Source organism: Schistocerca serialis, chromosome 1 (assembly GCF_023864345.2).
Source record: "Schistocerca serialis cubense isolate TAMUIC-IGC-003099 chromosome 1, iqSchSeri2.2, whole genome shotgun sequence".
Taxonomy (NCBI): Eukaryota; Metazoa; Arthropoda; class Insecta; order Orthoptera; family Acrididae; genus Schistocerca; species Schistocerca serialis.
Window position 1 is genome coordinate 1,142,748,178 of NC_064638.1, and position 13,548 is coordinate 1,142,761,725.

The 13,548-nt window shown below is 42.1% G+C and overlaps 1 protein-coding gene across 4 annotated transcripts in view; it reads right to left on the reverse strand.

The window, feature by feature from the left end:
- Positions 1 to 1,271: 1,271 nt before the first annotated feature.
- LOC126417544 (caspase-1-like) overlaps positions 1,272 to 13,548 on the reverse strand; it is a 270,319-nt gene continuing 258,042 nt past the window's right edge. For all 4 annotated transcript variants that reach the window (XM_050085127.1, XM_050085130.1, XM_050085128.1 and 1 more), the window contains exon 6: positions 1,272 to 1,619. In XM_050085127.1, coding sequence (XP_049941084.1) covers positions 1,348 to 1,619 — 272 coding nt within the window. In that variant the 3' untranslated portion in view covers positions 1,272 to 1,347. The remainder of the gene's footprint in view (positions 1,620 to 13,548) is intronic.

Genomic DNA, 13,548 nt, shown 5'->3' on the forward strand with positions numbered 1-13,548 from the left:
GTGTCAGGGCTTGTAGCAATTGTAAACGGTAAGGCTTCTGCTTTAGCCTTTTCCGTAAGATTTTCCAAACCGTCGGCTGTGGTACGTTTAGCTCCTTGCTTGCTTTATTCGTCGACTTCCGCAGGCTACGCGTGAAACTTGCCCGCACGCGTTCAACCGTTTCTTCGCTCACTGCAGGCCGACCCGTTGATTTCCCCTTACAGAGGCATCCAGAAGCTTTCAGCTGCGCATACCATCGCCGAATGGAGTTAGCAGTTGGTGGATCTTTGTTGAACTTCGTCCTGAAGTGTCGTTGTACTGTTATGACTGACTGATGTGAGTGCATTTCAAGCACGACATACGCTTTCTCGGCTCCTGCCGCCATTTTGTCTCACTGCGCTCTCGACCGCTCTGGTGGCAGAAACCTGAAGTGCGGCTTCAGCCGAACAAAACTTTATGAGTTTTTCTACGTATCTGTAGTGTGTCGTGACCATATGTCAATGAATGGAGCTATAGTGAATTTATGAAATCGCTTCAATCATTTGTAATAGCCCTGTATATCTTGTGAGGCTACAGTGAAAATCTCTAGCCCTTTAAATAAGTGTCTGCAGGATGTTCTTGGATGAGCTCCAGCAATTATTCTGATTACACACTTTTGTGCAATGAACACTCTTTTACTCAATGATGAATTACCCCAGAATATGATGCTATACGAAAGCAGAGAATGAAAATAGGAGTGGTAAGCTAATTTACTGAGATGTACATCGCCAAAATTTGCAATGACCCTAATAGGATAAGTAGCTGAACTCAAACGTTTCAGCAGATCCTCAATGTGCCTTTTCCAGTTCAACCCCTCATCAATGCATACACCTAGAAATTTTGAATATTCTACCTTAGCTAACGATTTCTGATCGAAGTCTATATTCATTAATGGTGTCATTCCATTTACTGTGTGGAACTGTATGTACTGCGTATTGTCAAAGTTTAATGAGAGCCCATTTGCAGACAACCACTTAATGATTTTCTGGAAAACATTGTTTACAATTTCACCAGTTAATTATTGTCTGTCGGGTGTGATAGCTATACTTGTATCATCGGCAAAAAGTACCAGCTTTGCATCTTCGTGAATATAGAATGGCAAGTCATTAATATACATTAAGAACAGCAGAGGACCCAGGACCGAACCTTGCGGCACCCCATTCTTGATTGTTCCCCAGTATGAGAAATCACCAGTTTTTTGCATATCCATCAGCAAAAGCAACCGAAATATTGGAACAATTACACCATGACAATATAATCAGAAGGTTTTATTTAAGTTAAAGACTTAGTTCCAAGAAAATCAGATGAAAGAAAAGATGGAAGTTGGAGTTATTCCACATTAGGCAAGGCGTCCGGGGCAGCTGCAACAGGCGGCCACAGGTGTACCCGGCGTGTGAGGGAGGAGATGAAGCAGGGGCCCTGCACCAAGCCGTCCATACACGGCTCGGACGGGTCGCTGGAGCGGAACTCCTGGCCCACGATGCGGTTCACGTCGGTTAGCAGCGACACAACGTCCTTGTCACCCGCGTGCTTTCCCAAGTGAGTACACAGCGTCTGGATGAACCACGAGCCTTTAGTGGGATGGCGGAAGGAGTACAGACCTGCGACATCACAAAATCACCGACGTAAGCGTGAGGCAGGTGCGTGTCACGCTACTTAAACATATTATGCTTGCTATTTCAACAGACAGAATGAAATTGACAGAGCAGTAAATTGCACATTTTACATCATTTAATGACCCACAAAATACAAATAATTTAATATTTATGCGAAATAATATGTGATTTCCGGCGCAAAAGTTTTGGAACGAAGTGCTGAAATAAACTAAAAACCAGGAAATAATGAGGAGTTATTACTTTGTACTTCCACCGCGACGTTGTAACATTTGTTTCAGCTGTTTTCGCATGCTTTGTACAAGCTTCTGTAAGTACGAAATACTTAGATTTTTCCATTCTTCTTGCAGTCTTCTCCTGACGTCTTGTTAGGACCGTAGGGCGATTTTTCCAATATTTCTTTCTAAAGCATCCCATAAATTACCTATAGGATTCGTGTCCGGACTTTGTGGAGGAGGATGACATCTTTCGGACAGTCGTACAGGGGCCACAACCGTACAAATATAGGCGGTATGTTTGGGGTCGTTGTCCTTATAAAATTTGAAACAGTTTCCAGTTCCCATATTTTCTGCGCTCTTCTTCAAATTGTTCCTTAGAATCTGCAGGTATACATCTTTATCCATTGTTACGTCAATGAAGACCAGCTCACTCACTCCCTGGGCCGACATACAACTCCAAACTATACCTGGCACCTGCCATATTTCACTGTGGATTGCACAGTTTTTCCTTGCAGCTCTTTCTTGGGCTGCCGCCGGACCGTTATTCGTCCATCGGGTCCCGACATGTTAAACTTTTGATTCATCCAAAAATATTACTTGATTCCACCTCTCCATGATCTTGTTGATGTGTTTCCTTGCCAATAGCAGCCTCTTCTTCCTACTGGCAAGACTGATATAAGGCTTCCTTCTTGCAATTCCCCCTGGTAATTTTCTCTGTACAGTAGTCGTCTGATTTTGCTAGGACTGGCCATCTCCCCAAACTCTTCCTCAGCCTCAATGGCAATTTGTGTAGCTGTGATTCGTGGATCTTGCTTAACCTTCTGCACTATTGCCCTCTCTTCTCTCCTCACAAATATCGTTGGACGGCCTGTCCGTGGGAGATTTTCTGTCCTGTCTTCATATTTATATCGGCGGACGATCTTCCCTGTAGTAATTTTCCTCACATACAGTAACGTTGGTATTTCTTGGCACGTTGTTTCCTTTTCGTCGTGGAATATTAGTAACTGTTCAAAAGTGCTGTTTTTATCTCTATGTACCATTTTGTACAAACACACTTGTGTTTCCTTTGAGCTCTCGACATCGCAGGAAGTAACGAATAACAGAGATATGCACACTGGCACTGTTGCCAACATTTGTCCCAAAACTTTTGAAGTACAGAGTTTCATAACACGCAGTAAGAAATGGGCCTTTTTCTGCTGTAAGCAAGCAAATATACGTGATTGCGCTTTCCATCGCCCACAGTCACATGTACGACTTGCCGACGTACATCTTTATTTCAGTATTAACTACCCTAAATTCACACTGTGAACAATGTTTGTCCCAAAACTTATGAGAGGCACTGTACGTAACTTTTAACCCAGCGCGGCAAAGAACCCGGCTCACGCCCCGTGCCCTGACAGGAGTGCCACAGTTCTCAACCTGGCCGGCACATTTCCCACACCACCACGCTACGCTGTCTGATCGCTAGGAGGGGGAAAGGGGGGAAACAGCGAAGAAGTCAATTTGAATGGCAGTCCAGTCGCACTGCATACGACTTGGTTTTATATCTCACATTTCTCAATGACATAGCTACAAAAATTAAATTTTCAGTGTTATTTAATTATTTTTGGCGCGCTGAAGACATCAGATATTTTTTTTTTCTGATACGAACTGTCGGCTTACGGAAAGACTCAGACAATATCACAGATTTTCGCACTCAGGTTGCCATGTAATGGTGATTTATTTGGTGTCATAATCGAAAATACGTTTTTCATACACATGTTTTGATCCAAATATTATAGCACATTTGCAGCCCCATTATGGAGACGTGGAAACTCTGCCTCAAGAAAACAATGTAGAGGCTCTAAACGATGTTAAAATTAAGGATATTTGTCTTCAAAACCGGAATTACCTCGCAGATCAAACAGTTGCATCTGAACACCCACAGGGGCGCTTTCAACTGGAACAGCAACGGTCCAGAAAACAGCTTGAAACCAGATAAAAGACCAGTGTCCTCAAAACGTTTAGGAAACTATCCTTAAAATTCTTTCAAGGTCACAATAAATTCTTCGAACCTCGCGTTCCTTAATGCCAACGGTCTTAGGGGAGAGGTCTGTCTTTGTCAGAATGTGTCCGTTCTGCGAGACGGTTTTCTTTTAAATGCATCCCCATCAAATTAGAGAGAAGTCACCTTGCAATAGTTTACTGTAGGCAGTGTGCAGTCAAGTCCACTTAAAATCTGAAGTCTCCAATCCAGTTCGGATGTTCTAATTTTCTTTCCTGCAATCCTTTTTCCTTAATAAAATTATCAATAGGGGCTTCTAAATCGGAAAATCGCTCCAAGTGTGCCTCTTGGAACATACTTTTCAGTAAAATATGGAGCCTCCATAATTTTCATTCAGTTTCATTAAAAACAATTGCAGCTGACGGTGGAATAATGAGTGTGACTTCAGAAATTTTACTGTTCATATCTCCAACTTCTTCAAATGCTCCATACATGGAAGTTCATCACAAAGCGCTTCTTTATGTGCAGAACAATGACTCCAGTCTGTAGACTGTTGTAAGTTTTTGTTCTTTCATTGTCTACTAAGCATTTACATTTTTGCTGCAAGGAACTGTTACACCGTTTCATAGCACATGTGCAGTACCCGTCAGTTATGGGAACTGAGAATTCTCATCCCTCTCTTCTGTCGTTCCTATTCGTTTGAAAGGCTTCTGACGATAGATCGCTAGACTTCCTTTTTTTGTGCAGTCACTGGACCTGTGAACGTCCTTCATACCACGACCAAGTAGCGAAGGGTGAAGAAGGCTGACACTACGATTTTGCCGAACTCAGATAATTGTGTCGACCGAAAAATGCCGTACTGCAATGCTAAGTGAAACGTGGTGCGGTTTTGGGTACCTCCGAGAAGTATGGAGCAAAGTGCGCGCGTGAAGTTTTGCAGAAAGTGCGCACCCACCCCATATAGCCCATCGTCTGATGGACAAATGAAAGAATGTCCTCGATATAAAGCCCATCATAACCCAGGCCAATGTAGGTGTGCCCTCACTACGAGGTGTGTTGTGATGGATCACAGAAATCACAAGGTGCATAACATCACAGACAAACGAAAGTATGCCTTCACTATTGGACCGGTAATTCAACAGACCAATGAAAGCATGCCCACACTAGAGCCCTCAAACGGTAGATAAGGTGCCTCAAAGTGTGTACTCAGCGCAAGGCCTGTAAAACCACCGATCAATGTAAGCATGCCTTCGAAACAAAGCCTGTCATATGAGGGATCAATGAAAGTTGTAACGTTCTCATATTTTTTCTGCTGTTGTAAATAATTCACCTTTCCTGTGCTAGGACAAAGACGAATGAGCGAACTTCATGAGTTGCGAATAAGATCCTTGTCTCTGTGTTTAATTTTATCTGTGATTGACGTACTTCTTATTTGCGGCATAGTAGCGAGCAGTTTGTGAAGACATCGTTATTTGCGATAGATATGTATTTACCATGTTTTTTGTTTTTCCTTTTTTCCGTCTGTTCATATCTCTTCGATGTTGTAGCGCATTTTTCGTTTGTCCTGTAATATAGAGATAAAAGTTGTTTTCTAGATGTAATATGTAACTGGAAATTATTTCTTTTTTGTAAGTAGATAAATATGTTTAGAGTTTATTGATTGTGGAAAGCTTTAATTTTTTTGTTTATCGTTTACTGTAATAAGTTTGGTAGAAAATAGTTGTGTAAAGATATACGTAATTTACTTTGATGTTGTATAAACTGCGGGCGAGAGTATTGAGAGAGAGCAATATCGATAGTCGATCGAACAAAGCGGGGGTGTGTTGCTGGGTAGCTAGAGAGGCGGACACATGTTTTACTGTGGGAGTCGTGACTTTTACGAGCTGGTGAAGATTGAGTTTAGTGGCAAGCGATGTACGTTTTTAATTACTGTTTTATGCCAGGACGTGATATGATAATAGTGAGAGTAGAAACTGGGCGAAGTAAATACTGAGACTGTGCCGTGAGAGGAAGTAACTATGATAATGCAACCGAGAATGGACGGTATTGTAGCTCTGTGTCTATGAATTGAACTGCGCTTGTATTTTGACTGTGTTTTCGTACACTCAAGTACTGTGAACTTACGTATTTATGGCGGGCGCCCTTGTCCAAGTAGCAAAACATTACAATACTTCTGGTAAATCAGTAATAGAACTTAGGCGAACTGTCTATTGTGTGTGAGTACATTCCAGCCCAGGATGGTTTTTCGCGATCGCGGCACTCATAATACGAATTGATTTTCTACAGAATTCGCGGTCGGCAAGTTTTATAAACTGTGTGTGGCTTAAATAAACTTAAATTGTGTGCGCCAGAAACATTAAAACTGTGCACATACGGACATCTGTAACAACAATTACATCGACCAGCCTGTGGCCTGCAAAACGCCACTGTAATCAGATTTGCAGCTTAATGAATACCACCGCCCGCCCGATTACGAGGAAAAATCATCAGCAGCAATCACACGACCGTGGGAGCAGATCTCAGCGTTTCACCAGGACCAGCCAGCTGCCGTCGATATCGCGACCATCGTCACAACACACAAGATAGGATTTAAAATCAGCGCTCTCTTCTCAAAGACTCAAAATTATTGCTAACAATTTTAATTTGTAATTTCTTTTGCTTTTGGCTGACATTCGCATAACGTTTGTCTTCTTCAGAATAAAAGTGTGCTCCACGTAGTGGAGTGTTCTATGCAGACATTGTTGACTTTCATTAGCAGTAGCCATTTCCCTTTTAATTATTTCCATTTTTTTTTTACATTTTAAATCCGCTGCCGCTGCATGGATATTTTTTATAACTTTTGGGGGGGGGGGGGGGGTTATGTGTCAAAATTCGTGTGCCGTGACATTTACCAGAAGTATTGTAATGTTTTGCTACTTGGACAAGGGCGCCCGCCATTAATTTCTTAGACGTCGACCAATGACTGTGAAGGTCGCTTGCTACTGGTGCTAACATTCTATAGTGGGTAATTCAAAGGTGGGTAGCTGTCAAACCACACGGGTTGTCATTACTTTGAATGAGAGTCGTGTAAAATTGTGGGTTCGTCACTCAACTTTGGTGTTCTTTTGTCTATTGATATTAGAAGCAATTTTTTTTCTTTGGTCAATGTCATTAAATCTTATTTAATATGGTTATTCTACGCTAAACTGGGATAAATGCACGGTCAGATATTGTGTTGGGAAGTAAAATTTGGAGAAACGTCTATTTAGATACGACTTGACGTTGACTGCATTAGTTAACACGGTACTTCTCGGGTATTTTGGCGATACTTAGTCACAGTGTATAATCGGAGTCGTCGCAAGTTGAGTGTTTCAGAGAAAGAGATCTTTTATTTTGGAATATCGGAGAAAATACCTGGAATACTTTCTTATGAAGATAAAAACATATTTATAATACTTTCTTGTTATTTATATTGTGTATTTGTGTATGAAACTGGGGACCTAGAAATGACGGAGAGGCTTCGTCCAGCCGTATCCCTCAGTGGTCCACAACCCCACAACAGCCCACAGCAGAACATCCACCCCACCGCCCCCCCATGCCGAACGCAGGGTTATTGTGCGGTTGGACTCCCCCCCCCCCCCCCCCTCCCCCTGGAACGTCTCATACCAGACACGTGTAACCCCAAATGTTTGCGAGGTAGAGTAATTATGGTGTAGGCGTACGCGGAGCAGTGTTTGCGCAGCAATAGCCGACATAGCGTAACTGAGGCAGAATAAGGAGAATCAACTCGTATTCGCCGAGGCAGATGGAAAAACGCCTTAAAAACCATCCACAGGCCGGCCGGCACACCGGACCTCGACACTAATCCGCGGGCCGGATTCGTGGAGGGTGCGTTTTGGATGAGGTATCGAATATATTGCTTCCCCCTACTTATACCTCCCGAGGAGATCACGAATGTAAAATTAGAGAGATTCGAGCGCGCACGGTGGCTTTCCGGCAGTCGTTCTTCCCGCGAACCATACGCGACTGGAACAGAAAAGGGAGCTAATGACAGTGGCGCGTAAAGTGCCTTCCGCCACACACCGTTGGGTGGCTTGCGGAGTAGAAATGTAGATGCAGATGTAGACCGGCACGCCTTCCCGCTCGGGAAGCAGCGCGTTAGACCGCGCGGCTAGCCGGGCTGCTGTTATTTACATTGATGGCAAGAACTTTGAAGAAATTTTAAATATGTGTTTTTAGTTTCTTTGTAATGAGAGAATTTGGTAATTGTTAGAATCTTTTTATGTCGTGCACTCTTTCCGTCAATAATTAGAGTCTGATATGTCGTAAACAGTTGTAGCTCCGTCATAATAGCTGTTTTTTCCGTCAACAGCAAAGTACGTACTGTATTTTGCTGCTGTTAAGTCGGCCATATACCACTTCGAATACTGCAGGGGCAGTTTCTGTTCGTGGACTATCGCCTGTATTTGTCACACTTACAGCACGGATGGTTCAAATGGTTCAAATGGCTCTAAGCACTATGGGACTTAACATCTGAGGTCATCAGTCCCCTAGACTTAGAACTACTTCAATCCAACTAACTTATGGACATCACACACATCCATGCCCGAGGCAGGATTCGGACCTGTGGCCGTAGCAGCAGCACGGTTCCGGACTGAAGCGCCCAGAACCGCTCGGCCACAGCGGTCGGATAGCACGGATGGTTTGAAAATGGACACAGGTGTATGAAACTAGTCGCCATCAAGAAATGAAAGGTAGATACTTATCAACGTAATTTATGACGGAGCTGCTAGTTCGTAGAGCTCGATTTCTTGAGAACGATTTTCTTTAAAGTGAAACCCACCTCCATGATTCACAGTAAGGTTTTGAATTCTGAAGTGTGTGCATTGCACCTTACGCCAGACGAAGACACAGATTGTTTCTGAAAAAACATATTTGGGGTAGATTACTTGTCTTTAGCTGTTTCATCTGCTGAGTTGTATTTGCTTTCGAGAACGTCAGTACTCTGGACACAAAACCAGCATGCTGAGCAAGTGGTAAGTCACTTTTATTTAAGAGCAGATCTCACGTTGCATTCTTGAGCTAACAGGGGGTAGTCGGGATTCTCAGATGTCGTGCTAGCGATCAGAGTAAGTTTCAGTGAACAGTATTGGTAATTTCATACAATTATTTTCTTCTAAGGATAGCAGTAATTTGTTTTTGTGTAAATTCCAAGTCAAACATTGCACTTCATCTCACACAACTTTCATAATGCGCTGAAGTACTGAGTTTTAGTTATATGGTTTTCATTGAGCCCACAATGAGTTTCGTTGGTCATTTAGTTAGATTCATTTTTTTTTACTCCAAATTTTGCATTTCATGTAGATTAATGGTTTATTTCACGAAACTGTTGACATGCGCAACACGGGGCCAACCAACAGCCAGTTTCGTTCAGCAACTGAATAGGTTACCTACAGTACACGTTACGTGAGGAGACAGTTACTGAAATCAATATAATCAGTCTTATCACATACTGATATTTTTTCTATAGAAGTCTTACAAAGTGAGCCCTCATTATTAGATCCGTCATTTGACAGATTACTAAAAGCGTGCTTTCACTACGAGCCCCATCTCAGCCTAGCCGAAAGAAGGCGTGCGTCTTCTACGATAACAGTCACGTGACGCACCTCGGAGTGGGGCCACATTGGGGTCATTCCATGCCGGATTGCCTAATTTTGGAACATTTTCCTTCTCGATCATTAGGGAGTTCGATGAAATTTTATGTTAACGGTCGCACATGTCCCCAGTGAACACTGATGAAGTTTAACGTTCTTCCAAACAATATTGGCCAGGTACAGTCATTTGTTTGACTTCACGTGCGAGTTTGTGGAGAGCAAAACAAATTTTCAAAAAGCAAACTGAATGTGATCTATTTTTGCAGTTTTTACGTAAATCAAACTTGAACTGATTTAGTAGAAATTTGGAAAACGGTACGGGGACGATACTTCATACAGGAAAACCTAATGATGCTAAGTTGATGTATCCAAAATTTCAACAAGACGTAAGAAGTCAAAGTTAAAACTTTATTCTCTAACTGATTTCCCGGCTACTTTGCCTCGATTTGTGTAACATTGTTAGTTCATATTGGAAATTACACCCGCTGTTCTGCGGTGGATTAAAACATATTGTTATGAATGTGGCTGGTTGAATATACCCTATTTTTACAGTTTCACAAAAATTGACATCTTTTCGACGAATTTGTGGATTATTGAAATAGTAAGGGAATTAAATTTTGTACTCTACATCCTTGTGCTACCGAGCACGTATTCAGCGTAGTTTATTCTAAGATATATAAGAATCCGAAATTTATATTTTTTCTTGCCGTGACTTCACAACCAACTTTGGTACAAATTATATGGCATTGTTAGACCGCGTTGGATAATCAAACACATTCTGTTTTGCGATTCACATCATACTATTTCTAATGAGCCCAATTTGGAGAGTTTTATGGAAATCAGATCGAAAATACTACAGCTTTAAAATTTTTACAGAATCTTCGACTTTACGCTCAACGTATTCAGTACTGGAAAGTGGTGCTTAAATGAAACTTTGTATTTGCGAACCTTGTGTTGTTAGATTGCTACTACCCAAGTTTTACGTTCGTCGTACCTGTAGTGCCTGAGATAGGCCTACAAGGAGCCAAACATTGAAAATTTTTCGGGTGTCAATATTTTAGCCCTTTTGCCTAACATTTTCTGTCTGAATACCGCTCGTAAAATTATTTTTGCTCTAGATACAACAGCTCAAAGACGCCACAAATTCACGCACGCTCTGGACGAGGATAGCCATAGAGTCAAACAAGAGACTATATATCTCATCCAGTATAAAATATACCGTCAGAGGGCAGAGAAGGTTGCTTTCATTTCGAAGCCATGGAGAACTGATCATACGAAGGCTAAGGATACGAGACCAATCAATTTGGCTTCCTTTATTTTAAAGAGATTAGAAGTACAGGTTAATGTGTATGTTAGGAAAAGAGATTTAAGTTAGGTCCCTCTACATGGAAACCAAAGTGCGTCTGAACCACGCAAATCGTACGAAGGCAGAAAAAGGCAGAAAAAGTTGCACACTTTGAGGCATTGCTCTCTCCATCTTCCTGCATATTGAGGGAGCTTTTAACAATGTTATCTTCAAATCAAGCTGCATAAGAGCATGGTACTGAGACTACCATATGCCGGTGGATTAAGACCATACTGAGTAGAAGAAAGGTATAAGCCTCCATGATGAATGAGAAAATGGTGATCATCACTATCATAGGGTGTCCACGACAAGTGTTTTCTTCCCACTCCTGTGGAACGTAGCAGAAAATGAACTGATCGGAAAGTTACATATCGGAGGATATTTTACCAAGGATACATAGACGGTTTACTCATAGTAATACTTGGCTAATTTGTTAATACTGTTCGAAGAGTGGCATAAGGTGCACTGAATATTGTGCAAAACAGGGGTGGAAAACAGGATCTAAAGGTCAGTCCCAAGAAAACTGTCGTAGTAACATTTACGAGACAGCATTCCAGTTCACGTAATGGAACCTCAAGCTTCTCGACGAAACTTTACAAGCAAAGAGGGTAGTGAAGTATCTACGGGCAACCATGGATGCGAAACTGTGATGGATCCCTCACCTCAAGAATATATGTTCCAAGGCAAAAGGTACTCGTATGGGAATTAGAAGGGCCTGTGGTAAAAACTGGTGTCCAAACTCAGGGAGTGTGTACTGAATATATACCACTGTAGTCGGACACAGGCTAACATATGGGGTTACAGAATGGTGGAATGAAGTGAACAGAGGGTGGGTGCTAAGGAGCTTGGCTTGCTTATCCATAGCAGGAGGAATTAGCAGCACGCCCACTGCTTGATTGGAGGCCAAGCCGGACATGCGCATTACACGTTTGGGTTACAATGGAGGCAGCGGTGGGGACATAAATGTTAAAAAAAAGTCTAAGTAACTAGATACCCTCAAGATATCCAGAATCTACAGAAATATAATGACTATGGTAAATATAGGAATGGTTAGGGAAGTTGCAGCTGATCATGCAACACCTACATTTTTATCTACATAAATACACACCACTTCAATTTAAGGCACGTGGCGGAGGGTACCCTGTAACATTACCAGTCATGAACTTTCCTCTTCCACTCGCAAATGGAGAGAGGGGAAACAACTGTGTATATGGCTCCGTACGAGCCCTAATTGCTAGTATCTTATCTTCGTGGTCCTTACGCGCAGTGTATGTTCGCTGCAGTAGAATCGTTCTGCAGTCAACTTCAAAGGCTGGTTCTGTAAATTTTCTTAGTAGTGTTCCTCGAAAAGAATGTCACCTTCCCTCCAGGGATTGCCATTTGAGTTTCTGAAGCTTGTCCGTGACACTTGAATGTTATTCGAACCTGTTGTTGTTGTTGTTGATGTTGTGGTCTACAGTCCAGAGACTGGTTTGATCCAGCTCTCCATGCTACTCCATTCTGTGCAAGGTTCTTCATCTCCTAGTACCTACTGCAACCTTCATCCTTCTGAACCTGTTTAGTGTATTCATCGCTTGATCTCTCTCTACGATTTTTACCCTCCACGCTGCCCTCCAATACTAACTTGGTGATCACTTGATGCCTCAGAATATGCCCTACCAGCCGATCCCTTCTTCCAGTCAAGTTGTGCCACAAACTTCTCTCCAGTTCTATTCAGTACCTCCTCATTAGTTATGTGATCTACCCATCTAATCTTCAGCATTCTTCTGTAGCACCACATTTCAAAAGCTTCTATTCTCTTCTTGTCCAAACTATTTATCGTCCACGTTTCACTTCCATACATGGCTACACTCCATACAAATACTTTCAGAAACGACTTCCTGACACTTAAATCTATACTCGATGTTAGCAAATTTGTCTTCTTCAGAAACGCTTTCCTTGCCATTGCCAGTCTACATTTTATATCCTCCATACTTCGACCATCATCAGTTATTTGGCTCCCCAAACAGCAAAACTCCTTTACTACTTTAAGTGTCTCATTTCCTACTCTAATTCCCTCAGCATCATCCCACTTAATTCGACTACATTCCATTATCCTCGTTTTTCTTTTGTTGATGTTCATCTTATATCCTCCTTTCAAGACACTGTCCACTCCGTTCAACTGCTCTTCCAAGTCCTTTGCTGTCTCTGACAGAATTACAATGTCGTCAGCGAACTTCAAAGTTTTTATTTCTTCTCCATGGATTTTAATTCCTACACCGAATTTTTCTTTTGTTTCCTTTACTGCTTGCTCAATATTCAGATTGAATAACGTCGGGGAGAGGCTACAACCCTGTCTCACTCCCTTCCCAACCACTGCTTCCCTTTTATGCCCCTCGACTCTTATAACTGCCATCTGGTTTCTGTACAAATTTCCTACCACAATCCTCACATGCACGTTCCATTTCACATCACCTTGAAACATTACGCGTAGATATTTAAACGATGTTACAGTGTCGAGCAGCAGTCTATTAATGCCTTATCCGAATATTACCGGTTTGTTTTCCCTACTCATCCGCAAAACTTACGATTTTTTCTACATTTAGAGCGAGTTGCCATTCATCATGTCAACCACAAATTTGATCTAAGCCATCTTGCTTCCTCCCACAGTCATTTGACTTCGTTGGCTTACTGAAGACGACAGCATCATTAGCAAACAGCCGCACATTATTGCCCACCTCGTCCACCAAATCATAGA